This window comes from Macaca nemestrina, chromosome 12 (assembly GCF_043159975.1).
Source record: "Macaca nemestrina isolate mMacNem1 chromosome 12, mMacNem.hap1, whole genome shotgun sequence".
NCBI classification, from domain to species: domain Eukaryota; kingdom Metazoa; phylum Chordata; class Mammalia; order Primates; family Cercopithecidae; genus Macaca; species Macaca nemestrina.
Genome location: NC_092136.1, coordinates 74500254 through 74527347, shown reverse-complemented (window position 1 = coordinate 74527347; position 27094 = coordinate 74500254). Strand labels below are relative to the sequence as shown.

At 52.4% G+C, this 27094-nt stretch overlaps 1 protein-coding gene across 6 annotated transcripts in view; it reads left to right on the top strand.

The window, feature by feature from the left end:
- The first annotated feature begins 2111 nt into the window (after window positions 1-2111).
- LOC105468761 (arrestin beta 1) overlaps window positions 2112-27094 on the top strand; it is a 98829-nt gene continuing 73846 nt past the window's right edge. For all 6 annotated transcript variants that reach the window (XM_011719091.3, XM_011719089.3, XM_071075309.1 and 3 more), the window contains exon 1: window positions 2112-2268. In XM_011719091.3, coding sequence (XP_011717393.1) covers window positions 2249-2268 — 20 coding nt within the window. In that variant the 5' untranslated portion in view covers window positions 2112-2248. The remainder of the gene's footprint in view (window positions 2269-27094) is intronic.

Genomic DNA, 27094 nt, shown 5'->3' with positions numbered 1-27094 from the left:
TGTTGGAGCCCTGCTTTGCAAGCTGTGGGGAGAGGTTACCTGAAATCCCCTGATGCATCTTTCTGGACTGTTTCTTTTACTCAGAAGTAATTAAAAACATTATTTTTACAGTAAAACAAATACAAAAACAAATACAGTAAAATAAATACACGAAGAATTTGCGTCAGTTTTTAAATTTAGGTCCAGGTGTGGTGGCTCATGCCTGTAATCCCAGCACTTTGGGAGGCCGAGGTGGGTGGACCACCTAAGGTCAGAAGTTCGAGACCAGCCTGGCCAACATGGTGAAACCCCATCTCTACAAAAATACAAAAATTAGCTGGGCATGATGGCAGTAGCTGTAATTCCAGCTACTGGGGAGGCTGAGGTGGCAGAATTGCTTGAACCCGGGAGGCAGAGGTTGCAGTGAGCCAAGATCATTCCATTGCACTCCAGCCTGGGTGGCAGAGTGAGACTGTGTCTCCAAAAAAAAAAAAAAAAAACCATTTAGATGTTTTGGGCATCAGCATGGAGAGATCCATTGGAGATCATATGGTTTGGTCAAACCTGTTTTATAGGTGGGGAAACTGATGTGGAGAGTGGCAGGACCTGGCCTCACCATCCTGGTTAGGGATCTCCTGTCATCAAAAAGATTCTAGTCTGCTCCTTTCCAGATCTCTGAGCCCTGCAGAAACAACTGGTGGCTTCCTCTTCTTCCCCTGTGGAGGGTGAAGCCCAGAGGCCAACACTGGGAGGAGGGTTCTGGGCCTTCCTCCATATTCTCTAGCTCCTAACATTGCCCAGAGGTGGGCCACCCTGCCTACCCATCAGCCTTCCCCTGCCCCTCTGCCAAATCTGGACATAATTATAGTAATGATACTGCATATAAACAGTATAGGTAACTGCTTCTGAGCATGATTACAGGAGATGTTTACACACTCACAACAGCATCAGAGTAAATGATAGCTTCCTCCCTTAATACTTAGACCTTTCAGGGATAGTTAGCCAAATCTCAGCAGTGAGGGTGTGGGAAAGACCTTACAATTTCCCACTACCTGCAAAGCAGGAAGGCACCTCAGACAAAGCAGCGTCCCAGCCAAGATTTCACAGGACATCAAGAAGCCTGCAGAGAAGTGGGCTAACATCTACTAGGCACCTACTGTGTGCAGGCACTTGGGGAGGCCAGCAAACAAGCAAGTTCTTTCAACCTATTAATTCTGCAGGCTGATATTAGTGTATCCTCACTTTACAGGTCCGGACATGGGTTCTCAGAAGCTTGGTGTACAGGGTCACCCGCAGCAGGCCATGGAGCTAGGCATGGGCACTTTCCACGGTGCTACCCGGTCACATCAGCGGGCCAGCTCTGCCCTCTTCCTTTATCGCCTCTTCTCACTTCTCGCAGCTTCCCTTTCCTGGGCGGCTTCCTGCAGCCCTTGCTGGTCGCGGGTCTCCGCTCAGTTCCCCAGTGTCAAGGCCGTCTACTGCCCCCTCCACCCCTTCTTCCTGTCTCTGTTGGGTGACTGGGTGTTATCTCTCCAGTAGAAGGGGGTGGGGTGGGGTGGAATGGGGAAGGGTGGAGCACAGGGCGAAGGCCTTGCCAGGCATCCCGGGGTCTCCAGCTAGGCGAGCGACCGCAGAGAGCGCGGCCTCGGGGTCGCCAGACCCTCGGCTTCCAACCACACGCACACACAAAGGCTGCCCCGGCATGCGCGGGAGAGCGCGCTCGCACCCACGGCCGTGCGCACACACGCACAACTGCACAAAGACGTGCACACTCCTCCATCCACACCAATACACTCCCAATAGGGCCCGCACACAGCCGTGCGCCCTCACGTACACCACACCACCACCACCATACAAACACACACACACTCACTCATACGGACTCGCACGCGGGTGGACCCCTCCCCCACCACAAACGCCGACCTTGGGGCCTTGACGCGTCCTGCCGCGCTGCCCTGGCTCGCTGGGCGGCGCGCGCACACGCAGACGCACACGCGCGCGCGCACACACACACACCCCGCGCGGTTCCACGCCCCTGACCGCGGCCCGGGCGCTGCGCTGCTCGGCGCGGCGGGAGGCGGGCGGGGACCGGGGGCGGGGGCGGGGGCGGGGGCGGGGGCGGCGGCGGCGGCGGCGGCGGCGGCGCCCGGGAGAGCGGAGAAGGCGGAGCAGGGAGCCGGGAGCGGGCTGGCCCGCGCTCCTCCTGCTGGCCAGGGATTTTCCAGCCTGGGTGCTGACGCCGCGGACCTCCCTGCGGCCGTCGCGGACCATGGGCGACAAAGGGACCCGGTGAGTGCAGGGCGGTCGCCCGGCGTGGGGCGTGTGGGGGCGACCTCGGCGAGGGCACGGGCGGGGGCTCCGATTGCGTCCTGGTTCTGTGTTCGCGGCCATCCCGGGATCTAGTACCAGCCCTCCTCCACCCGAGGTCTCCTGTGTGGTCTCCCCGGCAGGGCCGTGGGCGAGGGGGACCCAAAGGGCGAGGGCCGGGCCGCCCCATGTGGGCCGCGGCTCCTGGCCCGGACACACTCACAGCTTGCTGATACCCAGCATTGGCCGGCAGCCGCAGAAACGCGCGGGGGCAGGTTGACACACAATACACGCACGGGCACACTAACCCGTGGCACAGGCATGCTGGCGCACACACTGGCAGCCACTGGCACACGCTCATCACACACAGTGGCACGCCGTCATACACGCCTCGGTCAACACATTCTTGCTTACAGACTTGTTGGCATGAACAGCTCACACTCCAACACACACCAATTCTAACACACCCTCGTGCTAGCACACACGTGTGGGCATACACTGATACGCAAACTGTCACCTGCACTCTCTGTAGCAAACACTCTTGCTGGTACACACATCACCCTCACTGGCACATACACTTGTGCTGGCATGTCTCACCAACACAGTGGAGCGCAAGGCCACACCAACACTGACCCCCACAGACACAATCATACTAATGCTTGCAAAGACTGGCACCCCGCAGGCACGAGCTGCTAGCCGGAGGCCCGCTGACACACACGTTCCAGGCCCCACATGGCCAGAAGTGGAAACACACATCACACGGGGTAGAACGCTCCCCACTGCCCCCAGCCTGGGGAAAACAGATCCCATCCCATCCGAATAGATCGCATCCATCTACTCTGTTCCCTTTCCCTCTGACCTCCTGAGGAGTGGCTGGCCAGGGGCTGTTTTGAACCTAGGGCTGGGAGAACCCCTCCCGTTCTAGAACTTGGCCTGAAATACTCAGAAAGAAACGGTCTATGCCTCTGAAAGGGGAAAGTGGGACAGAAGGAGGAGGGGGCTGGAGCAGGACAGCCCCTGGGGGCAGCCCTTCAGACAGGACCAGCCCTTCAGACAGGACCAGCCCTGGTCAAGGGCTCAGCATTGCCACCCTATTTTCCCCGTTGCCCTCCCCACCCAAGTGGGCACAGCAGCCTCTTCCTGGGCTCCCCCTCTTTCTCATTGTTTTCTGTCTTTCTCCTCTCCTATTCTTGTGCCTGACTTCTGCCTCCTCCCTTTCCTCCCCTCTCCTCTCCTCGGTTCCATTTATTATTAAGCTCTTGCTGTATACTAGGCATAGTGTGGGTAATCAAAGATGCGCAAGGCCCACTCCTCTGAAGGAGCTAACAGACTAGAGAGACACACCCCAGTGGGCACCACCTTTCAGGGCCACTGACAAAGCCATTTCTCACGTACTGCCATCTGAGACTCTCTCTCAACAGTGTGAGAAAGGGCTTCCAGAGATTATTTCTATTTTCTAGAGGAGGAAACTGAGGCTCAGAGGCAACTTAGGCTCTTAATGTTTAGAAACTACTTTCCAGCCATCCTCCTGACAGCTCTTCCAGGAGGTTAATTTTCCTCTTCCTGTTTTCTAGCAGAGGAACCAGAGAGCTGGAGAGGTCATGTGATTTGCCTAAGGTCAAAAGAGGCCAGAGGCAGGGCAGAGGCTGGAGTCCACTTGGTCATGTCTCTGTGGATGGCCCTAGGGCACTACCAGGCCCCACATGGGCCAGGGAGGGGTGCCCTGCTCTGTGCTGGAGGCCCAGGCTTTGGGCTAGACAGCAGAAGATCATGCTGTGTCTGCATGCATCTTGATGGCTAGTCCCCATTGCAGCTGGCTGGCCAGCACTGTGACCTAGGCCTCTGTCCTCAGTAGGAAGGTATGTGACTCCCTCCCCAGCCACATCCATCTTGACCCATGAGGTCAGGCTTTTCTTCCTGCAGGGTATAGCAGGGAGTTGGAGCCATTCTCCACTCCTCCTGTCCTTCCTAGGCTGCCTTGTGATTGGGGTAACTCAGCCTCTCTTGGGTCTCTCTGTACCTCTCTGTGACTTAGGGGATAAGTGTCATTGCTGTCCTGCTGACATGATTGTCAGGAAGATGTGGACACCATGGGCTTCCAGGCACCTGTTGGAGACCCTGTCTCTGAGGCCAAGATATTTTCCATGACTCCCCCTGCCCTGCCTTGAACTCACTGCTGGACCGTTGGGACATTGGGCAATTGCCTTTACTTTTCCGGACCTTAGTTTCCCATCTGTAAACTGGAGCTATCAATACTTAACATTTTAAGGCTTCCCTTGTACTTACTGACTTCACTGGGCAGGGGAAGAGGCACTGCCTGAAGCCTGGAGCCAAGGCCCAGCTAAATCCACCTGATAGTGGCCCTGACCTCCCCCTCAGACTCTCCTGCAGCCCCATGAGGGCTTTCTGTCCCTTTCCAGAGAGTTTGCTAAGTAATTTGGAAAAGAAGGGCAAAATCGGTAATGGGCTGTACCTTGTCTTTTTCTGTAAGCCATGAGATTCTACTTTATCTATGACTTAGAGGAGGAATCTGAAGATGTCGAAAACTGAACATCAGGAATCATTGCATCCATCCCTCCATCTGGAATTGCACCCCCATATGAAAGTGACAATGAAAATTTATCAGAAACTGTCACTGCCTTCTAGGAATTCCCAGGGTCAAGGGGGAAAGTGGTGTTAAATACCTGGACAGGGCTGTGCGTGGTGGCTCACGCCTGCAATCCTAGCACTTTGGAAGGCTGAGATGGGCAGGTTGCTTGAGCTCAGGAGTTTGAGACCAGCCCGGGTAACATGGTGAAATACCATCTCTACAAAAAATACAAAAATTAGCTGAGTGTGGTGGCACATGCCTATAGTCCTAACTACTCAGGAGGCTGAAGTGGGAGGATCACTTGAGCCTTGGAGGTCAAGACTGTAGTGAGCCATGATCATGCCACTGCACTCCAGCCTGGGTGAGAGTGAGACCCGGTCTGAAAAGATAAAAACAAAATACCTGAACAGGACTAATCACAGGGCAGGAGTATGATGGTTGCTGTAAAATGCTCTGGGAACAATCATATATTCATTCAACAAATGTTGATGAGTGCCTTCTGAGTGCCCAGGGCCTGGGGATTCAGAGAGGAAGGAGTCTACTCTGTCCTCCAGGGATTTAGAGCAGAGCAGGTGGTCATAATGCAGGATGATGTGTGTTGTGGGAGGCTTAAGGAGAAGTCCCCAACCCAGGCCCAGGCAGGGAGCATGGCACAGGAAGCTCTCCTGGAAAGGAGGTGGCATTGGAACTGCTGAGCTTCATCTGGAAGGATGAGGAGGCCAAGGGGGCGGGATTGGGAATGATATTCCTGGCCGAGGGTGCAGAATTTGCAATGGCTTGGAGGCAGGAAGCAAGGCGTGCAGCCTGGGGCCTGGGCTGGGGATGACACTGAGCCTTAAGAGGTAAACACAGGCCGGTCACCAGCAGCCTGGGAATGTCAGGCTAAGGAGAGTGCATTTTCTCCTGAAGTGGATGGTGAATCAGAGAAGAGTGTGAGGCAGCTGAGGGCTGAAAGCAGATGTTTTCATTTCAGAGAGATGTCTTTGGCAGCGCCAAGGAGGGTGGATGGGAAGAGCAGGCCTAGAAGCAGGGAGACCAGTCAGGAGGTTGGGGAGAAACCTGAGAACTAAGGCTGCGAGCTCTGAACTTATGCTGCAGAGAGGATAGAGCTGAGAAACATGAATGTGAATGGGAGGTGGAGTCCATCAACCTTGCTGGTCCATGGAACCTTTGCCAGGTATCTGGTGTGTTAGAATTATACGCATAATCTCAATGAATTCAACTGTAATCTAGTAACGTAGTGATTGTTGTCCCCATTTTGCAGATGAGGAAACAGACTAGGAGAGATTAAGTATTTGTTCACTGCCATTCAGCCAGCAAGCATAAGAATCCAGGCCTATTGGCCCACAAAGCCCTCTCTGCTACTCGATGCTTTTGCCCAAGAGAGGGGGCCTTGTCTGACTCACAGTTGGCCTCCCCAGCAGCTCCCAGCCTCAAGTTGTGCATCCTTTCTGGGCCTTGCTGTTTCCACTAACTCAACAGACAACATGAAGGATCAGATTTAGACAACAGGAGGGACTTCCTGAGAGGCAATGGTAGGGAATGGAATTTCCTTTCCTGCAGATGAACTCTTTTTTCAGAGAAAGGAAGATGATGGGGACATGTAATCACCAGCTCTCTGTGAACTTTGGCTGTCATTTCTTTTGGTGGTTAAGCCCTGTGTGACCCATCTTGGCTGGAACATGGGGAAGTCCTGTGGCTTTGGCCAGGGCTGCTTGTGGGCCCACTGGGAGTGGTAGCATCGAGCCTGGCCCGTTATCTCTGATCCCTGATTCCAGGCCGGCCTCTGGGCTTCAGACTTCTCCACTGCTCTCTTCCTTCCAAGTTTGGGCCTCCTTGCCTGAGGCTGACGCCTCCCGTTGGCATGGGTCCAGAGGTCCTGAGTTGTGGGCTTGCCACTTCCAGGGCTTCTGACACTTTGAGGTGGTGGCAGTAGAACAGCAGGCTGGGAGTCAGCACACCCCAAGTGAGGTCCTGGCCTCCACCCAGCCGTCCTCCGCTGCTGCCAGAGTGCTCGTGCCTACCATCTGGCTGAGGCCTGCAGGGCTGGGAGCAGCTTGGTGAGGGAGCCAGGGCAGTCTGTTATAGGCTGGATGTAGTGGGGCTTCTGCGTTAAGGGGTCTGGATCCTGGGGTAAGGATCAAAATGCGACGCAGGGCTTTGGAAATGTGGATGAATGACGTCGCATAGGGAGGAGGTATAGAGTATGAAGAGAGGATGATTAGGGACAGCCAGGGCCTTGGAGAGCACCAGTGCCTGGGCGTGGAGAGAAGAGGGAGGAAACTGACGGAAGGCCATCTTCTTGGAGCCAAAGAAGCAGGGACAGACCCACAGAGGATGAGCTGGAGCAAGACCCCTCAGATTCAGCCAGAAGACAGTAGCTGGTGGCATGGGTTTTGGTGGAGTGGTGAGGGCAAAGCTAGGCTACAGCGGGCAGAGAGGAGTGGGAGAGGACCCTGCTTTTCTTATGCTTGGAGCAAGGCTTGAGCCTCTTGGAGGAAGGGCATGAGGCCCAGGGCTGGGAGCAAGCGGGCAGTGAAGACTGTGGGTATGGGAACCTAGGGGTTTTATCTCATCCACCCCCTCCTTCTGCCTTATGTCCAGAGGCAGAAGACCACTGCCCTGTGCTGTCCTTTCAGGCTTAGGCTGAGGGGTTGTGAAGTGTGAGCTGGTCCTGGGGAAGACATGCAATGTGCTGGCTCCAGAAAGGTGGGGCGTCTGACTCAGGTGGGGGACTTGGAAGAAGGCTTCTTCGAGGAGGTGACCCCGGAGCTGGGTGCTAGAATATGAGAAATAGTTAGGCGGGAGTAAAGTGTTCTAGACAGAAAGAAGAGCCTAGGCCAAGGTGCAGATACTGGGTGCAGGTGTGGGAGTGTGAGGGGTGAGGCTGTGGAGGAAGGAGCAACCTTGGCCAGTAGGCCTTGGGTGGGTGGTTTCAAGGTACTTTCTTATTCATTCATACTTCAGGCTGAGTGAGCTCCCCATTTGGTGAGCAGCTTGTGGTTCAGAGCTATTTCTGTTCTCAGTTGATACTTCCTCACCCACACTGGGTCTGCTTCCCCAGGAGATGCCTGGCAGAGGTTTGCTGAACTGGACTGAACATTTTTTTCCCTTCTTGCCTCTGCTGTCGGCCCAGGGACTCCCTAAGTGCTGAAATTAGGCCTTTCCCATTAGTGAATCCTAAGACTGAAAGAAATACTTCCCACATTAGGCAAGTTCTCAAAAGAGAGGGGTGGGGTCCTGACTCCTGCATCAGCCTGGGAAGTCCTGAGGGACAGGAATATACCACCCCCTGGCCGGGCGCGGTGGCTCAAGCCTGTAATCCCAGCACTTTGGGAGGCCGAGACGGGCGGATCACAAGGTCAGGAGATCGAGACCATCCTGGCTAACACGGCGAAACCCCGTCTCTACTAAAAACACAAAAAATTAGCCGGGCGAGGTGGCGGCGCCTGTGGTCCCAGCTACTTGGGAGGCTGAGGCAGGAGAATGGCGGGAACCCGGGAGGCGGAGCTTGCAGTGAGCTGAGATCCGGCCACTGCACTCCAGCCTGGGCGACAGAGCGAGACTCCGTCTCAAAAAAAAAAAAAAAAAAAAAAAAAAAAAAAAAAAAAGGAATATACCACCCCTATTAGCATGGGGCGCCTGAGCTGGAGGCCTGGGAGCTCCCTCATCTGATTGGCTTTTGCAGGTGGGAGCCATGTCTCCCTCCTCAGACTAGAGGCTTCTGAAGGAAGGATATCTCCCCCATCACACTGGGGGCTCCTGAGGTTGGGGCCTTGTCTCCTACGTGAGTCCTGGGATTAGAACAGGTATCATCTCAGATGGTCCCTGGGTGCTCTGCGTTCTTCCCTCCCATGTGGACAGGATGGGTCCTGTCCCAGGGGTGGCTTGAGTCCCAGTAGGGGGTTGGAGAACAGAGGGGGTTGGCAGGACAGGGTGGCTGCTTTTGAGAGGGTAACAAAGGACTCTGTTGTCCCAGCCCCCTCCCGCCTTCCCTAAGGGGCCCTGGCAGGGTCATCTCTCCGGAGACGCACCTCCTCCTTCCTGGGACTGGCCCCATCTTTAGTCCCACTTCAGAAGAACTGCTTGTTCCTTCCCAGGAGACCTGGTGCCAGATGAGGCCCCTGGGAGTTGGACCAGACAGGTCCCCAGAATTCTGTGTGACTAAGGTCACCGCAGGAACTGAACAGCTTTTCCTCTGCCTGGGGCTGGGCAACACCTGGCTGAGGCCACAGTTGAGCTTCTGCCTCCCTGCACCTGGGGAGGGATCTGCTGCTGTAAAAGGCCTTTAGCACTGGGAGCACTGTGACTGATGTTGAGTCAGCGGGAGGCAGGATGCAATGTCTGAACCATTCAGTGGTTCAGCAGCCCATGTATGGGCCTGGATGAGGCAGGAGGTCCCTTTCATGCTGGCCCTGGACCTGTAGCCCACAACCAGCTCACTTGGTCCTTGTGCAGCCGTACCCTTCCCTCAGCCTTGCAGGGAGGCTTGTTGAACTGGACTGAACTCTTTCTTCCCTTCTTCCCCCATCACACTGGGGGCTCCTGAGGTTGGGGTTTTGTCTCCCACATGAGCCCTGGAACTAGAACAGGTATCATCTCAGATGGTTCCTGGGCACCTTGTCTTCTGCCTTCCCGTGTGCAGGATGGGTCCATCCCAGGGGTGGTTTGAGTCCTAGTAGGGGGTTGGAGAACAGAGGGTTGGACAGAGGGCGAGCAAACCTCTGCCAGGTTTGTTCCCTCTTCACCCTTGCCCCTGCCTTGTGCAATGGGCATGGACAAGTTTTGGCATAGGGCCAGGGGAGGGGTGGGGAGTAGACTGCTGGGGCTCACCGCCTCAGAAGGGTCCCAGAGATATGCTCTACTGCGTACTTATTGCTGTGTGACCTTGGGCATGACATGCACCCTCTCTGGGTCCTAGTGTCCCTATGAAGTCAAATCACGTGAGAGGCCCTTCTGCTAGCAGGTCCAGGAGTGACCTTTCTTCTGGGCAGCCAAAGTGGAAGATTGAGCAGCTCAGGCCTCTGCTACAGGCCAGTGGTACTGAGACCACCAGGGAGTGTGTCCTGGGTGGGAGATGGGTGTTGGGTGCTGAGGGCCAGGAAGGAATTGGCTGTTGCTCGAAAGGGTGGTGCTGTCTCCCATGGTATCAGGAACAGCAGTCGTGATCACCTCCAGGGACATACAGCATCTGTAGCAGGTATGTGGCTCATGCCTGTAATCCCAGCACTTTGGGAGGCTGAGGTGGGTGGATCACTTGAGGTCAGGAGTTTGAGACCAGCCTGGCCAACATGGTGAAACTCCATCTCTTTTGAAAATACAAAAGTTAGCCAGGCATGGTAACATGCACCTGTAGTCCCACCTACTCAGGAGGCTGAGGCAGAAGAATCGCTTGAACCCAGGAGGTGGAGGTTGCAGTGAGCCAAAATAGCACCACTGCACTCCAGCCTGGGTGACAGGACAAGACTGTCTCAAAAATTAATAAATAAAATAAAATATGGCAAAAAATAAAATAAAATAAATAAACAAAGCATCTTTAGTAACCCTTTGCCCAGGTGTTTGCTCCTCATGAACGCCCTTCCCTCTCTTTTAAGACTCAGGTCAGGCCGGGCGCAGTGGCTCATGCCTGTAATCCCAGCACTTTGGGAGGCTGAGGCTGGTGGATTGCAAGGTCAGGAGATCGAGACCATCCTGGCTAACACGGTGAAACCCCGTCTCTACTAAAAATACAAAAACTTAGCCGGGCGTGGTGGCGGGCGCCTGTAGTCCCAGCTACTCAGGAGGCTGAGGCAGGAGAATGGCTTGAACCCGGGAGGCGGAGCTTGCAGTGAGTGGAGATCTCGCCACTGCACTCCAGCCTGAGCGACAGAGCGAGACTGTCTCAAAACAAAACAAAAAAACACACACACACAAAAAACACTCAGGGCAGGAGCACTTCCTCCAGGAAGCCTTCTCTGCTGCTCTGGGGCCTCCTCTGGGCACCTGCAGCCCTCTTGGTGATCTGATTAGCATGGATTATTAACAGATTAGCATAGGGGTTAGGCTCTTGGAAGAACCAGATTTCCTGGTTTCCAGTCCCAGCTCTGACACTTACCAGCTGGGTGGCTTCCCTGATTACTTAACCCTTTCTCTGCTGTGGCTCCCTTATCTGTAAAATAGGGTAGTATGTTGTCATGAGGACTGAGTTAAAATTAAGTAAAATAAAGCAAAGAAAGTCCCTGTGCAAGGTCAGTGTTTCCGGCTGTTATCGCTTGTGTGACCTCTCACCGGGCCTGCCTCCCTCACCCAGCTGTGAGCTCCCCCAGGGAAGGACCCTGTTTGATTCATTTTTTTGAGGCTCCCAAGGCCTTATTACAAGCCTGTATTATTGTTGGCTTTCAGTACCTGATTGCTGACTTGACCACATACAACAGCTTTCCCATCCTTAAAGGCCTGGATCACATACATTCACCTCTTCCTCTGGGAAACCCTCACTGGATTCCCAGCGCTTTGTGACCTTCTTGTAATCTCTCTCTGTCAGCACTCATCCCTCCCTCCCTGCATAGATCCTGGGTATTTGCACACTCATAATGTCATCTTGTGAGGTCAAGAACTTTTCAAGAGCACCTGGCCTGGATCTGCTTGTCCCCAGCACCTGCGCAGACCTGGCATGCCGCTGAACTCCATAAATATTTGTTCAGCCAAGGCATCTCACTGGGAGGAGATATTCTAGGGGGTGGGCAGTGTGGTTGGTGAGGACCATAGGACATCATTGCTGATTTCAAAAATATCTCAAAGTAGCCCAGAGCCATAGGAATTAGATTATTCTTTGTGACCTAAAGGGCAGAGGTCACTGGATGTCCAGCTTTACCTTGCTGGAAGACTGTATTTTCTGACAATCAGAGCTCTCTGGGAAGGGGCTTGGCGGCTCATTCCCACCTCTGGGCCTTTGTTCCTGCTGTGCCTCTCTGTCTACTTGTTCCAATCCTACTTCTTAAATAGGTGCCCCGGTCATGAAGCCATTCTCTCCCGGCCTCTGGAGCGTGCGCTCAATTCTTCATCCTCATCGTCAGTCATGTACGGAGCCTTTCCCGGGTGTGGGCAGTGGCATGGGAGAAAAGGGAGTCCCTCCTTAGGATGGACATCTGGGTCTGGCTGCAATCCCTCCAGTGTGGTTTGACCTGGCCTGAGGAGGGGACCATGGTTTCCGATGACCCACCGGTGATCAAAGAGCTCTTTATTCAGCTGGACAGCCTCCCTTGGCTGGCAGAGCACAGAGCTCCCCATCGACTCCCCACTGGGCAAGTACTCAGAACCCACCTAATTACTGGGGACAGAATTCTGGGCACTGCATCCAGCAGGCTGTGGTCATAATCAGCTAATTAAACCACCCAAGCATTGCTCCTTGGCCCAGAGCAGAGGGAATGGGGGTGGAGTGGTGAGGCTGGGAGGAGATGTAACAGGGGAGGCTCAGAGATGGGCCTGCAGAGCAGGGCTGGGAGGGGGAAGCAGGAAGTGCAGAGGGAGGGTGTGAAGCAGGGAGAGAGGCAGGCAGATGCCCAAAGGTGCCATCTGAGGAGAGCACCCAAGTGGGGTGAATGGAGGGCAGGAGCTCTGACCTGGGAGACAGGGATCCCACTTCTTCACTGTCCCTGTGCTGCCATAGGCAAGCTGCTTTTCCTCATTGGGCTTCAGTTTCTCTATGTGTCAAGCAGGAAGTAGGAGAGGCTTTGGCCTAGAGGCTCCCTAGGACCCTTTCCTTCTCTCGTTGGGAGAGGGCATGAGCGGCAGCGTGATTCTGGCAGGATAGCTTGGCCTCTGGCAGCCCTGCTTTCTGGAAGTGGCAGACAGTGTAGGAGTCTGTTCCAGCCTGAGACTGGGTCAGAAGGGAAGACAGTTGGGAGCAGCAGTCTGCCCACCTGGCTCCCCAAGCACGTCCCGCCCTTGGTCCTGCCTTCGGGACTGTCCTGTGGTTCCCAAACTGGTCCTCAGCGAGGGACTCTTTAAGGCCGAGGTCTCCTTCCCCAGGGCTGGGCAGTGTCATTTCCATTTGTGTAGGAATTGCCCAAGTAGCACCCTCAGAGTGTGTGGAGGAGGGGCTCTTGGAGCTAGAGCCAGGAGGTTTGGAGGTTGCAATTCAGAGTTAGACTCTGCTTGTACTGCTCACTTGCTAGCTCCATGACCTTCAGCTTGGGTCTTAAACTCTCTGGCCTCAGTTTTCTCCTTTGGGAAATAGGTATAATAATATTAATGGGGTTGCTGTGGGCAGAGAGGGTCAGGGCTTCATAAAAAGCCATTGTCGGCCAGGCATGGTGGCTGACGCCTGTAATCCCAGCACTTTGGGAGGCTGAGGTGGGAAGATGACCTGAGGTCAGGAGTTCGAGACCAGCCTGGCCAACATTGTGAAACCTTGTCTCTACTAAAAATATAAAAATTAGCCAGGTGTGGTGGTGCACACCTGTAATCCCAGCTACCAGGGAGGCTGAAGTGGGAGGATTGCTTGGACCAGGGAGGTGGAGGTTGCAGTGAGCTGAGATCTTACTACTGTACTCCAGCCTGGGTGACAGAGTGAGACTCTGTCTCAAAAAAAAGAAAAAGCCATTGTCATTCAAGACTGAGAGTGGATCTCAGCTCCTTCCCTCTCCCATGTCCCCTCCCTCCTCTTTCATCCCTCTTTTCCATGGTCCAGGGCTGTGCACACAGCTGTGTGCAGCGGGTGGGGGCTGTGCCGGCCAGCTGAGAAGCTCCGAGGAAGGCAAGAAGGGAAGTGAGATTGCCCAGGGTCAGCAACAGCAGTGTGGTGCTGGGCCTGGGGCCCCTCCCCTCTGGCCCCCACCCATGGCAGATTCTCTAGGAGGAAGTGGGGAGAGATTGGGGAGCAGGAAGCTGGGGGCAGTTGTGGAGGGAAGTCCCTCGGCATCCTGGCCCCATGCTCCTCTTTCTTAACCCTCACCCCTGTGCACAGCCCCGAGCCTGGCTTTCTGCCAAAGGAGCCAGCAGGCCACTGTTTCACACACTCAGAAAGCAACAGCTTTCCTGGTTCCCAGCCCCGAGTAGGAGGTGCCTGCTTGGAGCTCAGGCACTTGGAAAGCAGTGCCTACTACAGGGTCTGCCAGGTCTGGAGGAGGCAGCAAAAGAGAAGAAAGACCCCCAGCCCCCACAGCCTCTCCTCGCAGTGCTGGGCTGCGACATGCCAGGGACTCTGACTCCAAGGCAGCTGGTTACATAACTAAGCATGCCTCCCTGCTCCTTTCCTCCCTGTCTCCCTAGAGGGGCCTTGGAGGAGGTGCTGCATTGCCCAGAATTCCTGAGCCCAGAAGGTCATGAGGAGCATCCCTCTGCCTTGGATAGTGGTAGTGCCGCCCACACCGTGTAGAGTGGTGAGCCGTGTAGGATGGTGAGCCGTGTATGCTTCCTCAGGGCAGGCCTCTGGGGTTGGCTCTGAGCATTGTCCCCTCCAACTCTCTTGGGAGCAGAGCTGCAAAGGGAAGAAGCCTCATTAGAGGAAACAGGCCTTGTCCTGAGATAATTTGCCTGAAAACTGCCCCCAGAGGAAACGGGCCTCTCTGCAGCCAGAGGAACAAATAGCTAGCATTTTACACTTTGTCCCATTCTATTCCACAAACATTTCTCCTTCCACTCAAGGAATGTCCCGAAGCGGCCAGGCCTGTCCCAGTGGTGTGTCTGTCTCCAAGCGGGAAGGGGATTTATGGAGCAGCTCTGCTCTGCCTCCTGCCTGACGCTGCCCTTTCTCCGAAGTTGAGGGCCTGGCCTTCCCAGGTTCTGGGTGGCAAGGAACCTTATGATGTGGAACGCTATCTCCCTGGGCCTTGGGCTAGAAGTTTTCAGGGTTAGCTTATATCGTTTCTGTTAGGCCATCGCTGTCCTCCCGAGGAGAAGCCAAGGAACAAAGCTTTCTCTCTGTGCCACACCCCAGGCCCTGTGCTGGGCACCTGAAATATAAAGAGGACCCAGACAAGTCTCTGCCCTCATGCTGCTCAGATGTATTGGGAGAGAGGAAATAGATGATCACAACAGCTGCCAGAAGAGGGGTAGTGGGCATCTGTTTTTAGCAGGGACAAAACAGAGCCAGAGGTTAAGGATCAGAGGCAGCTCACCAGAAGTAGGGGCCGTGAGCAGGTTGGAAAGTGCGTTTGTGTGAGCCAGAAGTAATACTCTTCTGGCAGTATCTCTGTGACATGGGTTTTCATCCAGGTCTGACTTTCTTCAGCAGACTTGAGAAACCTACTATGTGCCTGCATAGTGTCAGGCACTGGTTTCACCTGCTGTCAGTAAGGAGTGTCTTGGGAATGCAGACTGCTTAAGAACAAAAAACACTAGGGTGAAAAGTGAAAGTTCTGCCACATGGCATCACAGTGAGTTTTTCGGCCTGGACAAAGAAAATGGGGTGGGTATATCAGGAGACACTGGGCTCAGCAAACCTGCCGTTGGAAACCAGGGTCTACTGTGCTGAGGGTATGGAGAGCAAAGCTTTCCTCCAGCCAGGAGACACTGCAGAGGTCTGATGGCTGTTCCCAGAGGAGCCCATGGACACTAGACAGTTGGGAAACTGTGTCTTAGGAGAAACAGCTCCAGGCTGTGGGACTGGCAGCCAGGGGCCATGTGTGCTGGTCTCTACAAATTGGAGGGCTATCTTTAGGCACACTGAGGCCACATGGAGTGGTGGAGAGAGGCAGCTGGCTGGGGTTCTCACCTCCCCTCTACCAGTAATTGCATGTCTGTAGGCAAGTTTTCCAGCCTCTGGAGATAGCCTGTTCACCCTTTCTCAGTTACAGCTGTGCTAATGAAAGCACCCAGCACATTAGCAGGGCTCTTCACTGGTTGATGTTATGATGGGTCTCTATTGCCCCAGGGTACTGGGAGAAACCTAGAGACATTTTAAAACTCAATAAGGAGATTTTTTTTTTTTTTTTTGCAACAGATTTTTTTGACATTCTAAAAATGACAAAGATGATTACACATCATAATCAAGTGGCTAATATGCGTGGTCGTTTCTCCCTGCGCTGACTGTTCTATAGCAGCAATTCAGTGTAGCAGCGATTCACTATGCATACTTGAAACAATCCAGCCACCTCTGATGTTCACCATTTGCAGAGTAAACTTTGTAGTAGGAAGAACTTTCAAAGAACCATGACCCGGCCCCACACTGAGCCCTGACCCAGCGTTCAGAAAGACCTGGGTTGCTCCGGCCTCAACTTCCATTTGAGTGTAGAGCTGGATGGGGGTGTGTCGAGCTCCCTGGAAAAGAGAAACCCATTCCTTCCTGTGGGCAACCCGAGTTCAGGGGATCCAAACTGAATGGTGATAGAGACATGTCTCCCAGAGTACTGTTGTCCTCATTCTACCGCCACTGGCTCTGGTCAAGCCCCACTCCTGGCCTGGATCATTACAGTTTTCTTCTAGTTACTCTCTTTCTGCTCAGTGCCAACCCTCCAAGCCATCCTGTTATTCTGAAATTCACATGTGGCCATATCCTTCCCAGCCTAAAGCCTGATCCACTGCTCCCCATCTCCTATGGGAAAGTCCCCATTCTCTAGGAGGCCCTTCAGGATCTGTCCGTAATGTCCCTTCCACACTCCTTTCCCAGCTGTCCCCACCACACTGCTAACAACCTGGCTGCATTGACTTTTTTGGATCTTGCTTAACAGTCTTTGCACTTTTCACACCTCTGTGCCTTTGCTCAAGCCTGTCTCTTTAGCTGGAATGCCCTTCCTCCTCTGGTGAAATCTTCCTTAAAGACATTTCAGGCTGGGTGCTGTGGCTCACACCTGTAATCCCAGTACTTTGGGAGGCTGAGGCAGGCGGATCACTTGAGCACCATTGCACTCCAGCCTGGGCAACGAACAAATCTCAGTCTCAAAAAAAAAAAAAAAAAGAAAAAATAGACATTTCAATGAAGTTCATTGAACAACTGCACAGGGTACCTGCTTGCTCTAGACATGAAGCCCTCCCTTGACTCTGCTCCCTGCCCAAGTAGAGTGAATGGCTTCTTTCAGGCTCCCTTAGCACTGTGCAGGCTTCCTGGATGGCACTTTGTATTGTAGTTGACTGCTAACAAGTCAGTTCCTTCTCTGCTCAAGGGCAAATGTGTATTTCTTGTCTCTTGGACTCCCAGCTCCTGACTGGGGCCTGGCACAGTGTGAGGCCAGAGTCGGTTGGGGAGTGAGTCAGGGAAGATTCCCTGGAGGAAGTGAGCCCCAAGCTGCTGACTTAAAGAAGAAGCACCCTTTCCCTCTTCTTACTTCCTTCCTGGTCCTGGTGCTGAAGGAAAACAGTTGAAACTTTTTTTTTCCTTTCCTTTTTTTCCTTTGAGATAGGATCTTGCTGTGTCACCCAGACTGGAGTGCAGTGGCACGATCATAGCTCACTGCAGCCTCGAAGATTTTTTTGTGGAGACAAGGTCTCACTGTGTTGCCCAGGCTGGTCTCAAACCCCTGGGCTCCAGAGATCCTTCTGCCTCAGCCTCCCGTAGTGTTGGGTTTATAGGTGTGAGCCACCATGCCTGGTCTGAAACTGACTTTGAAAAGGGAAATGTATAGCTTTTGAATTGGTGGGTGAAATCTCCTAGCCTGGAGATAATTAAATAAGGCTTAGATCTCCCTCTTTCCCTTCACACATTTCCTGAATACCTAGAACATGCCAGACACTGGAGCTACAAAAATGAATTAAATAAAACGTGTCTATCTTTTTCTATCTCCATAATGTTCATGCTGGAAACTGCCCTTTCCTTTTTCTGTTTCATTGGACCAAGTTCAAATCTTAGCATGTCACTTGTAGCTCTGACTCTGGGCACATCACGCCACCTTTCTGAGCCCTAGTTTTCGTATGCATACCACGGAGATGATAATATTCCCCTCACAGGGTGGTGATGGATCATGTGTGTGAGGGACTGAACAGGTGACTTTGACAGTGGTTTCTCATTGAGTGGCAGCCACTCTCTGACTGGAAGTTTCTTAAGGGCAGTGACCATGTCCAGTAGATAAATGTGTCTTGGTGCCCAGCCTAGGACCAGGCATGCAGTACATGAAGGTCATCAGCCATCCCAATTTTCCTGGGACAGTCTCAGTCCTGCTGTAGCAGGGCGAGTGGCAGACAAAACTCCTCAGACACCGAGTTAAAGAAAGAAGGGGTTTATTCGGCCGGGGGCATTGGCAAGACTTCTGTCTCAAGAGCCGAGCTCCCTGAGTGAACAATTCCTGTCCCTTTTAAGGGCTCACAACTCTAAGGGGGTGCGTGTGAGAGGGATGTGATTGAGCAAGCAGCGGGTACGTGGCTGGGGGCTGCATGCACCGGTAATTAGATCGGAACAAAACAAGATAGGGATTTTCACAGTGCATTTCTGTACAATGTCTGTAATCTATAGATAAGAGAACCCATTAGGTCAGGGGTAGATCTTTAACTACCAGACCCAGGGTGCGGCGCCGGGCTGTCTGCCTGTGGATTTCATTTCTGCCTTTTAGTTTTTACTTCTTCTTTCTTTGGAGGCAGAAATTGGGCATAAGATGATATGAGGGGTGGTCTCCTCCCTTACTGCATCTCAGGAAACCCTTCAGCTCACTCCTGGGCAAATCAGTACTGTGGGTCACCCTACAGTATCTTCTCATAAAGATTCGTAGAATAGGTATATCCACTAAGCAAGCGTTAGTGAAGTACAGGGGTGGGACTTGAACAGGGCAGGACAAGCACTGGGTGGCTGCCTTGGGCGCTGAGAGGAGTCAGCAGAAGGGTCTGGAAGGCCTAGCACGTGTACAGTGGTAGGTAGGGATGGGGCCATCTGCAGCTTGGCAGGGTGTGGGGAGGACATCAGGCCCTGAGTCTGTAAGGTGATTGCTTTCAAACAGGTTTCAGGCTCCCAAGGGCCATGTGCTCTTCCTCAGACACATCCAGAGAGGGTGTGGTTGATTCTCACTTTTTTGATTTCTATTAATATATTGAGTCCTCAGCTGCTCTTCCACCTTGGTAGCTGGAGGCCTCTCCTTCGTCAGCCCACTGAGTCTCGGCATGCCTGCCCACTGCCTTCTGAGCTGTCCATGCCAGACTGAGATGAGACAGGGCAGAGGCATGGGCTGCCAGATGGGAGAGCAGGGCTGCAGGCTCGTTCTCAGGCCCACCAGCCCCAGAAACTGAGTGAGCCTTGGTTTCTCACACGGTGTCTGTGAGTTGTCACGTGTGGAAAGCCCCTTGGCGTCTTTAGTATGCAATAGGTACACAGCAAGTCTCGTGTTTTGTCCCTGTCTATAAAAGGGGGACAATAAAGCTTGCCCTGCACACCTCCAGGACTGTTGTGTGGGCCAAACGGGATGTGGATGTGGGATGTAGGAACATTTGGTAAACTGTATCATACCCTACAAATGTTTGAGGATGGGGTTCTTAATAGGGCAGCCCTTGTCAGCCCAGGATTCCAGCCCAGGCATGGAAGGCTTCTCTTGGGGATATGCCCCAGGATCACAAAGAAATCTGGCGGTGCTGCCCTTGTGAGCAGCAGACCCCTGCAGGCAGGACCTAGACTCAGCTGAGCTCTTCTTCTCCTCCTTCTCCTTCTCCTTCTCCTTCTCCTTCTCCTTCTCCTTCTCCTTCTCCTTCTCCTTCTTCTTCTTCTTCTTCCTTCTCCTCCTCCTCCTCCTCCTCCTTCTTCTTCTTCTTCTCCTCCTCCTCCTCCTCCTCCTCCTTCTTCTTCTTCTTCTTCTTTTTTTTTTTTTTGAGACAGGGACAGGGCCTGGCTCTGTTGCCCAGCCTGGAGTGCAGTAGTGCAATCATAGCTCACTATAGCCTTGACTTCCTGGGCTCAAACAATCCTTCCTCCTCAGCCTCTCGAGTAGCTGGGACCACAGGTGTGCGCCACCGTACCAGGCTAATTTTTAAATTTTTTGTACAGATGTGGTTTTGCTACATTGCCCAGGCTGATCTTGAACTCCTGGGCTCAAGCAATCCTCCTGCCTTAGCCTCCCAAAGTGTTGGGTTACAGGTGTGAGCTACCACACCTGGCCAAGATCTGCTTCTGAAACCATGGGAAGAGAAAGACAGACAGACTTGGACCTACTGCAGGGGAGGGTTAAGTAGCAGCGTGACTCCAAACAAGAAGAAGGAATGTCTTCCGGAGCCTCATCTGTCTGTTGGGCTGGAGGCAGGGCCTTTGTGAAGGCGGGTGGTGCTCAGATCGCCTCTGGGCCCTTCCTCCAGCCCCGAGGCGGATTCACCATGAGGCTGATGCAGCTTCAGCTTCCGGCCCTTCACGCTCTAGAGCCCTTTCCAAGGCCTAGCAATATGTCCACGTGCTCAGGGTTTTGTGAAATTTGCAAAAGGAAGATATTTTTGTACTCTTAAAAAAAAAAAAAAAAAAAAACCTTTCAAGCTATATAAGCTTTAGGCCCACAAGCCCAGCTCTGCTCTGCTGTGGCAAGTTTTCCTTTGGGCTGGGATGTTGGTGCCATATCTGCTGCATGTCCTCAGGGGGCTCTCATCCCCCTGAGGCAGAGATCTGTCATTGGTTAGAGTCCTCCCTGCAGAAGCAACACCTGAAAGGCATCCAGGGGAACCAGTTCTGGGGCAGGCTGAGCCTGCAGCTTCACTTGCCATGTAAATTAGAGACTGGAAAGGCTTCTCTGGCTTTAATCTTCCTCTTCTGCAAAATGGAGATAAGACCTTCCTGGAAAGGTTAAAATAATGAACCATAGGTAAAACTGCCTGGTCTAATCCCAGGCTTGTCCTGGGAGCTCAGGAAATGCTGATGAAAGCTGGATGGAAATGGCTAGCACTTTGGCCCTCCCAAAGTGCTGGGATTACAAGCATGAGCCACCGCGCCCGGCCCCGGATGGGGCCTTCTGTGGGAGTGGGGCAGAGTAGAAGTCTGAACAGGCCTTTCCTGCTCCTGGGACTGGGTCAGGAGTCTGGCTGTTCTGGTGCCTGAGAGGAGCTGCCAGGGCAGGCCGAGCTGACCTTTCCTGCTCAGAAAGGAAGCCAGGCTGGCAGGGTGCAGTGCATCCCTCTGCAGAGTCAGGGAAGGGGAGTTTGTTGGCAGCAATATCTTGCCTCCTGTGCTTCCCTAAGACAGGAGGCTGTGGGGAGGGCTTTGAAGAAAAAACATGGTGTCCGGCCGGGTTTCAGATCCCACCCCTACTGCTTGTTACACCTGTGAGCTGCAGACGGTTACATAATCTTTCTGAACCTTGGTTTTAAAAACCATTTCTTAGGCCGGGCGCGGTGGCTCAAGCCTGTAATCCCAGCACTTTGGGAGGCCGAGACGGGTGGATCACGAGGTCAGGAGATCGAGACCATCCTGGCTGACACGGTGAAACCCCGTCTCTACTAAAAAATACAAAAAACTAGCCAGGCGTGGTGGCGGGCGCCTGTAGTCCCAGCTACTTGGGAGGCTGAGGCAGGAGAAAGGCGTGAACCCGGGAGGCGGAGCTTGCAGTGAGCTGAGATCCGGCCACTGCACTCCAGCCTGGGCGACAGAGCAAGACTCCGTCTCAAAAAAAAAAAAAAAAAAACCATTTCTTTAAAATGGGGGTAATAAAATCCTCTCCTCACCCCCATAGGGTTGTGGTAAGGCTTAAATGAGATAATGCAGGGCTTAACACAGTGCCTGGTACACAGTAGGTGCTCAGTACATACTGATTGTCACTCTCCTGCCCCAGGACCCTCATCAACTTCTGTTTTATACTTCCCCATTTGTCTGTGCCCCGAGTTGGGTGTGGGCTGTCTGGTGGCAAGGGCTGAGTTTTGTTCACCAATCGTTCCATTCCCCAGCCCTGGCACAATGCCTTCAAGACACCCTGAATTGGTTGGCAAGAAGCTGCACTGAGCCCAAAGAAAACAGTGTTAAGTTTTAGCTGGAAACTTGCTTACAACACTACTGTGAGCTGCTGCCAGAGCACTTACTGTATGGCTTCTGCCCTGCAGAGCTTGAATGGCCACCCACAACTGTGGCTCTGCCCTTCTAGACAAGCAGCTTTGTTCTTTTCTTCAGAGCACTTAGCACCTGCTGTAATCAATTTGGTGAGCTTTGTTGAGTCCAACTCTGTAAAATATTTGAGGAGATTTATTCTGAGCCAAATTTGAGTGACCATTGTCATGCGCGTCCGTGTGGAGAGACCACCAGACAGGCTTTGTGTGAACAATAAAGCTTTTTAATCACCTGGGTGCAGGCGGGCTGAGTCTGAAAAGAGTCAGCGAAGGGAGATAATGGTGGGGCCGTTTTATAGGATTTGGGTAAGTAAAGGAAAATTATAGTCAAAGGGGGGTTGTTCTCTGGCAGGCAGGAGTAGGGGTCCCAACGTGCTCAGTGGGGGAGGTTTTTGAACCAGGATGAGCCAGGAAAAGGAATTTCACAAGGTAATGTCATCGCTTAAGGCAAGGACTGGCCATTTTCACTTCTTTTGTGGTGGAATGTCATCAGTTAAGGCGGGGCAGGGCATTTTCACCTCTTTTGTGATTCTTCAGTTACTTCAGGCCATCTGGGCGTATACTTGCGAGTCACAGGGGATGTGGACGTGCAAGTCACAGGGGATGCAATGACCTGGCTTGGGCTCAGAGGCCTGACAACCATGGCCTGTGACACAGCCCTCAGGAGGTCCTGAGAACATGTGCCCAACCAAGGTGGTCGGGGTACAACTTGGTTTTATATATTTTAGGAGGCATGAGACATCGATCAAATACATTTAAGGAATACATTGGTTTGGTTCAGAAAGGTGGGACAACTCAAAGCAGGGGGCGGGGTTGGGGGGAGCTTCCAGGCTATAGGAAAAATTTTTTTTTTTTTTGAGACGGAGTTTCACTCTGTCGCCCAGGCCAGAGTGCAGTGGCACGATCTTGGCTTACTGCAAGCTCTGCCTCCTGGGTTCAAGTGATTCTCCTGCCTCAGCCTCCTGAGTAGCAGGGACTACAGGCATGCACCACCACACCTAGAAAATTTGTGTATTTTTAGTAGAGATGGGGTTTCACCATATTGACCAGGCTGGTCTCGAACTCCTGACCTCATGATCCACCTGCCTCGGCCTCCCTAAGTGCTGGGATTACAGGCGTGAGCCACCGCACCCGGCCAGCTATAGGTAAACTTAAACATTTTCTGGTTGACAGGTGGCTGAGTTTGTCTAAAGACTTGGGATCCATAGAAAGGAAATGTTCAGGTTAAGATAAAAGATTGTGGAGATCAAAGTTCTTTTGAAGTCTTATAGCGGCTGCCCTTAGAGACAATAGATGACAAATGTTTCCTATTCAGACCTTTAAAAGGTGCTAGACTTAGTCAATCTCATCAGGATTGGGAGGGCCTGGAAGAAAAAGATCTAGCTATGTTTACAGATGCAGATTTTCCCCCATTAAGGATGGCTTTGCAGGGCCATTTCAAGATATGGCAGAGAAACATGTTTTTGGGGAAAAATATTCTGAAATTCTTCCTTCTCGTAATTGTCACACTTGTCTGTGTGAAGAGACCACCAAACAGGCTTTGTGTGAGCAATAAAGTGATTTAATCACCTGGGTGCCGGTGGACTAAGTCTGAAAAAGGAGTCAGCAAAGGGAGAGAGATAGGGGTGGGGCAGTTTTATGGCATTTTGGGTAGGTAGTGGAAAATTACAGTTAAAGGGGTTTGTTCTCTTGCAGGCAGGGGCGGGGGTCACAAGTGGGAAGCTCCAGAGACTTATTGTCCAGGAGAAGGAATGTCACAAGGTAATGTCATCAATTAAGGCAGGAACTGGCCATTTTCACTTCACTTGTGGTTCTTCAGTTGCCTCAGGCCATCTGGATGTATACCTGCGGGCTTGAGCTCAGAAGCCTGACAGTAATGTTATGCCATAGTCAAACTGGAAAGTAAGTCACGACATGTAGGGGTACATAAAACCCATCTGATGAGGTTCACTCGAGTGCGTGTGAAGAGACCACCAAACAGGCTTTCTGTGAGCAGCAAGGCTGTTTATTTCACCTGGGTGCAGGCGGGCTGAGTCCGAAAAGAGAGTCTGCGAAGGGAGAGGGGTGGGGCCGTTTTATAAGATTTGGGTAGGTAAAGGAAAATTACAGTCAAAAGGGGGGTTGTTCTCTGGCGGGCAGGGGTGGGGGTCACAAGGTGTTCAGTGGGGGAGCTTTTGAGCCAGGATGAGACAGGAGAAGGAATTTCACAAGGTAATATCATCAATTAAGTCAGCAACAGGCCATTTTCACTTCTTTTGTCATTCTTCAGTTACTTCAGGCCATCTGAATGTATACGTGCAGGTCATAGGGGATATGATGGCTTAGCTTGTGCTCAGAGGCCTGACAATGAGAATTCTTGGTTTGTAGATGACTCCCCAGGCCCCTTGGATAGGAATTTGGGCAAGATAAAAAAAAAATCAGACAAGTTCAGGCACCGTGGGACACCCCTGTAATCTCAGCACTTTGGGAGGCCGAGGTGGACGGATCACTTGAGGTCAAGAGTTCAAAAGCAGCCTGGCCAACATGGTGAAACTGTGTCTCTACTAAAAATACAAAAAAATTAGCCAGGCGTGGTGGCGGGCGCCTGTAATCCCAGCTACTCGGGAGGCTGAGGCAGGAGAATTGCTTGAACCTGGGAGGTGGAGGTTGTAGTAAGCCGGGATCATGCCACTGGGCAACAGAGTGAGACTCCGCCTCGAAAATAAAAATCAGATTTTAGTCCTCAACGTCTGAAATCTGCCTCTTCCCACTGGAATGCAAGTGCTACAGGAGCTGTGTCACCAGGTGCCAGTGCCTGGCACGGGGGACATGGGATAATTTTGTTGAATGAATGGCTGTCTTTCTTTTTTTTCTCTGAAGTCCAGCTGGGTTCAACTTCCAGCCCAGCTGCTTTCTAGTTGGGGAAAGTTCCCTGCCACTTTCATTCAGCTTCAGTTTCTTCATCTTTAGAATGGGAGAATAGCTGTGCCATATAAAGCAAGTGCTGAGCCGGGCCTGGAACAAGGTAATGATGCCAGCTGCTATTTTTCAAATGATTTCCAAGGGTCCTTTCAGTTCTGACCTTCAGTGATCTCTCTGCCTCCAGCTTGGAGGAGACTGGGGAGAACATTCCATTCCTAGCAGACCCTTTCTCTTGGCCTCACAATGGATTTGAAGCTCTGTGCAAACTGTTTATATTTCTTCAGCAGAGTTTATTACCCGGCTGAGCCTTCTGCAATTAATTACAAGCAAAGCAAATAACTTGTCCCTAGGAGGCTGGGCTTGGCATAAACATTTACATATAGCCAGGGGCCAGCCCAGGGCCTGAGCTCTTTCCTGAAGCCTTTGGAACAGAGAGAGATTAGAGGATTAGGGTGGTATGGGGTGTGACGGGGTGTGGTGGGGAAAAACAGCTTTCCTTCAACAGCTTTTCCTGGACTCCTCCTTAGCCCTGGAGATGCTATGCTTAAACTTTCTTTCAATCTTCCTAATTACCCAAGTAGACTCCCTGTTTGCAGTTGAGGAATTGAAAGCTCAGCTAAGTTCAGCAATTTGTCCAAGACCATACAGCTTTCAGGAAAAGCAGGATCTGAAGGTTCACATGGCAGCTGTGTAGGTAAACAGACTAGAAGAGAGAGGCTAGAAGTTGGGAAATGAGTGACAGATTGTTTGTTCGTTCATTTATTCATCCAGTGCAAATTTGTCAGGCCTCTGTCGTGTGAGAGGGAGTCTGAGAGGCAGTAGTGCCTTTTTTTTTTTTTTTTAAGATACAGGGTCTCAGTCCGTCTTAATGCAGCCTTGAACTCCTGGGGTCAAGTGATCCTCCTGCATCAGCTTTTCAAGTAGCTAAGACTTGTAGCACAGGCATGTGCTACCATGCCTGGGTACTTTTTAAAATTTTTTGTAGAGATAGGGTCTTACTATGTTGTCGAGGCTGGTCTCAAACTCCTGGGCTCAAGCTATCCTCCCACCTTGATCTCCCAAAGCACTGGGGTTACAGGCATGCACCACAGTGCCCAGCCAGTAGTGATTATTGTGACTGTTCGTCCTTACATGGAATGTCAGAAACCCTCTGAGGATGGTCCCATTAACAGGCTAATTTGTGGCAGAAGGCGGTTTCGTGAAAGGCCAGGAAGGCAGTGGTCTGCATAGTGGTCATAGCTGCACCATCTTACACAAAGAGACAGCCTGAGTGGATGTAGTCTTTAACAGGAGGGGCTCTGCAAGGACAACCCACTGCTCCCACTCTAGAATCTGGAATTCTAGATCCTTGAACCCTGCTTTTAGGCAGAGATGGCTCAGAGAAGGTTTGGCTCAAGGTTACACAGCAGCGGGGTGCAGTGGCTCACACCTGTAATTCCAGCAGTTTCGGAGGCCGAGGTGGGATGATCACTTGAGCCTAGGAGTTCCAGGCCAGCCTGGGCAACATGGTCAGACCCCATCTCTATAAAAAATACAAAAAAATTAGCTGGACCTGGTGGTGTGTGCCTGTAGTCCTAGCTACTCAGGGGGCTGAGGTGGGAGGATCAGTTGAACCCAGGAGGTTGAGGCTGCAGTGAGCCAGTAAGCTGTAATTGTGTCACTGAATGTCAGCCTGGGTGACAGAGCAAGACCTTGTTTTAAAAAAAATAAAAAATAAGCCGGGCGCGGTGGCTCAAGCCTGTAATCCCAGCACTTTGGGAGGCCGAGACGGGCGGATCACGAGGTCAGGAGATCGAGACCATCCTGGCTAACACGGTGAAACCCCGTCTCTACTAAAAATACAAAAAAACTAGCCGGGCGAGGTGGCGGGCGTCTGTAGTCCCAGCTACTTGGGAGGCTGAGGCAGGAGAATGGCGTGAACCTGGGAGGTGGAGCTTGCAGTGAGCTGAGATCCGGCCACTGCACTCCAGCCTGGGTGACAGAGCAAGACTCCGTCTCAAAAAAAAAAAAAAAATAAAAATAAAAAATAAAAAAATAGGCCGGGCGCGGTGGCTCACGCCTGTAATCCCTGCACTTTGGGAGGCCGAGGCGGGCGGATCACGAGGTCAGGAGACCGAGACCATCCTGGCTAACATGGCGAAACCCCGTCTCTACTAAAATACAAAAAATTAGCCGGGCGCGGTGGCGGGCACCTGTAGTCCCAGCTACTCGGGAGGCTGAGGTAGGAGAATGGCGCGAACCCGGGAGGCGGAGCTTGCAGTGAGCCGAGATCGCGCCACTGCACTCCAGCCTGGGCGACAGAGTGAAGACTCCGCCTCAAAAAAGAAAAAAAAAAAAAAAAACAATAAAAAATAAAAAAATTAAAAAAAAGAGAAAAGGTTACACAGCAGGAAGGGGTGGATGGTTAGGAGT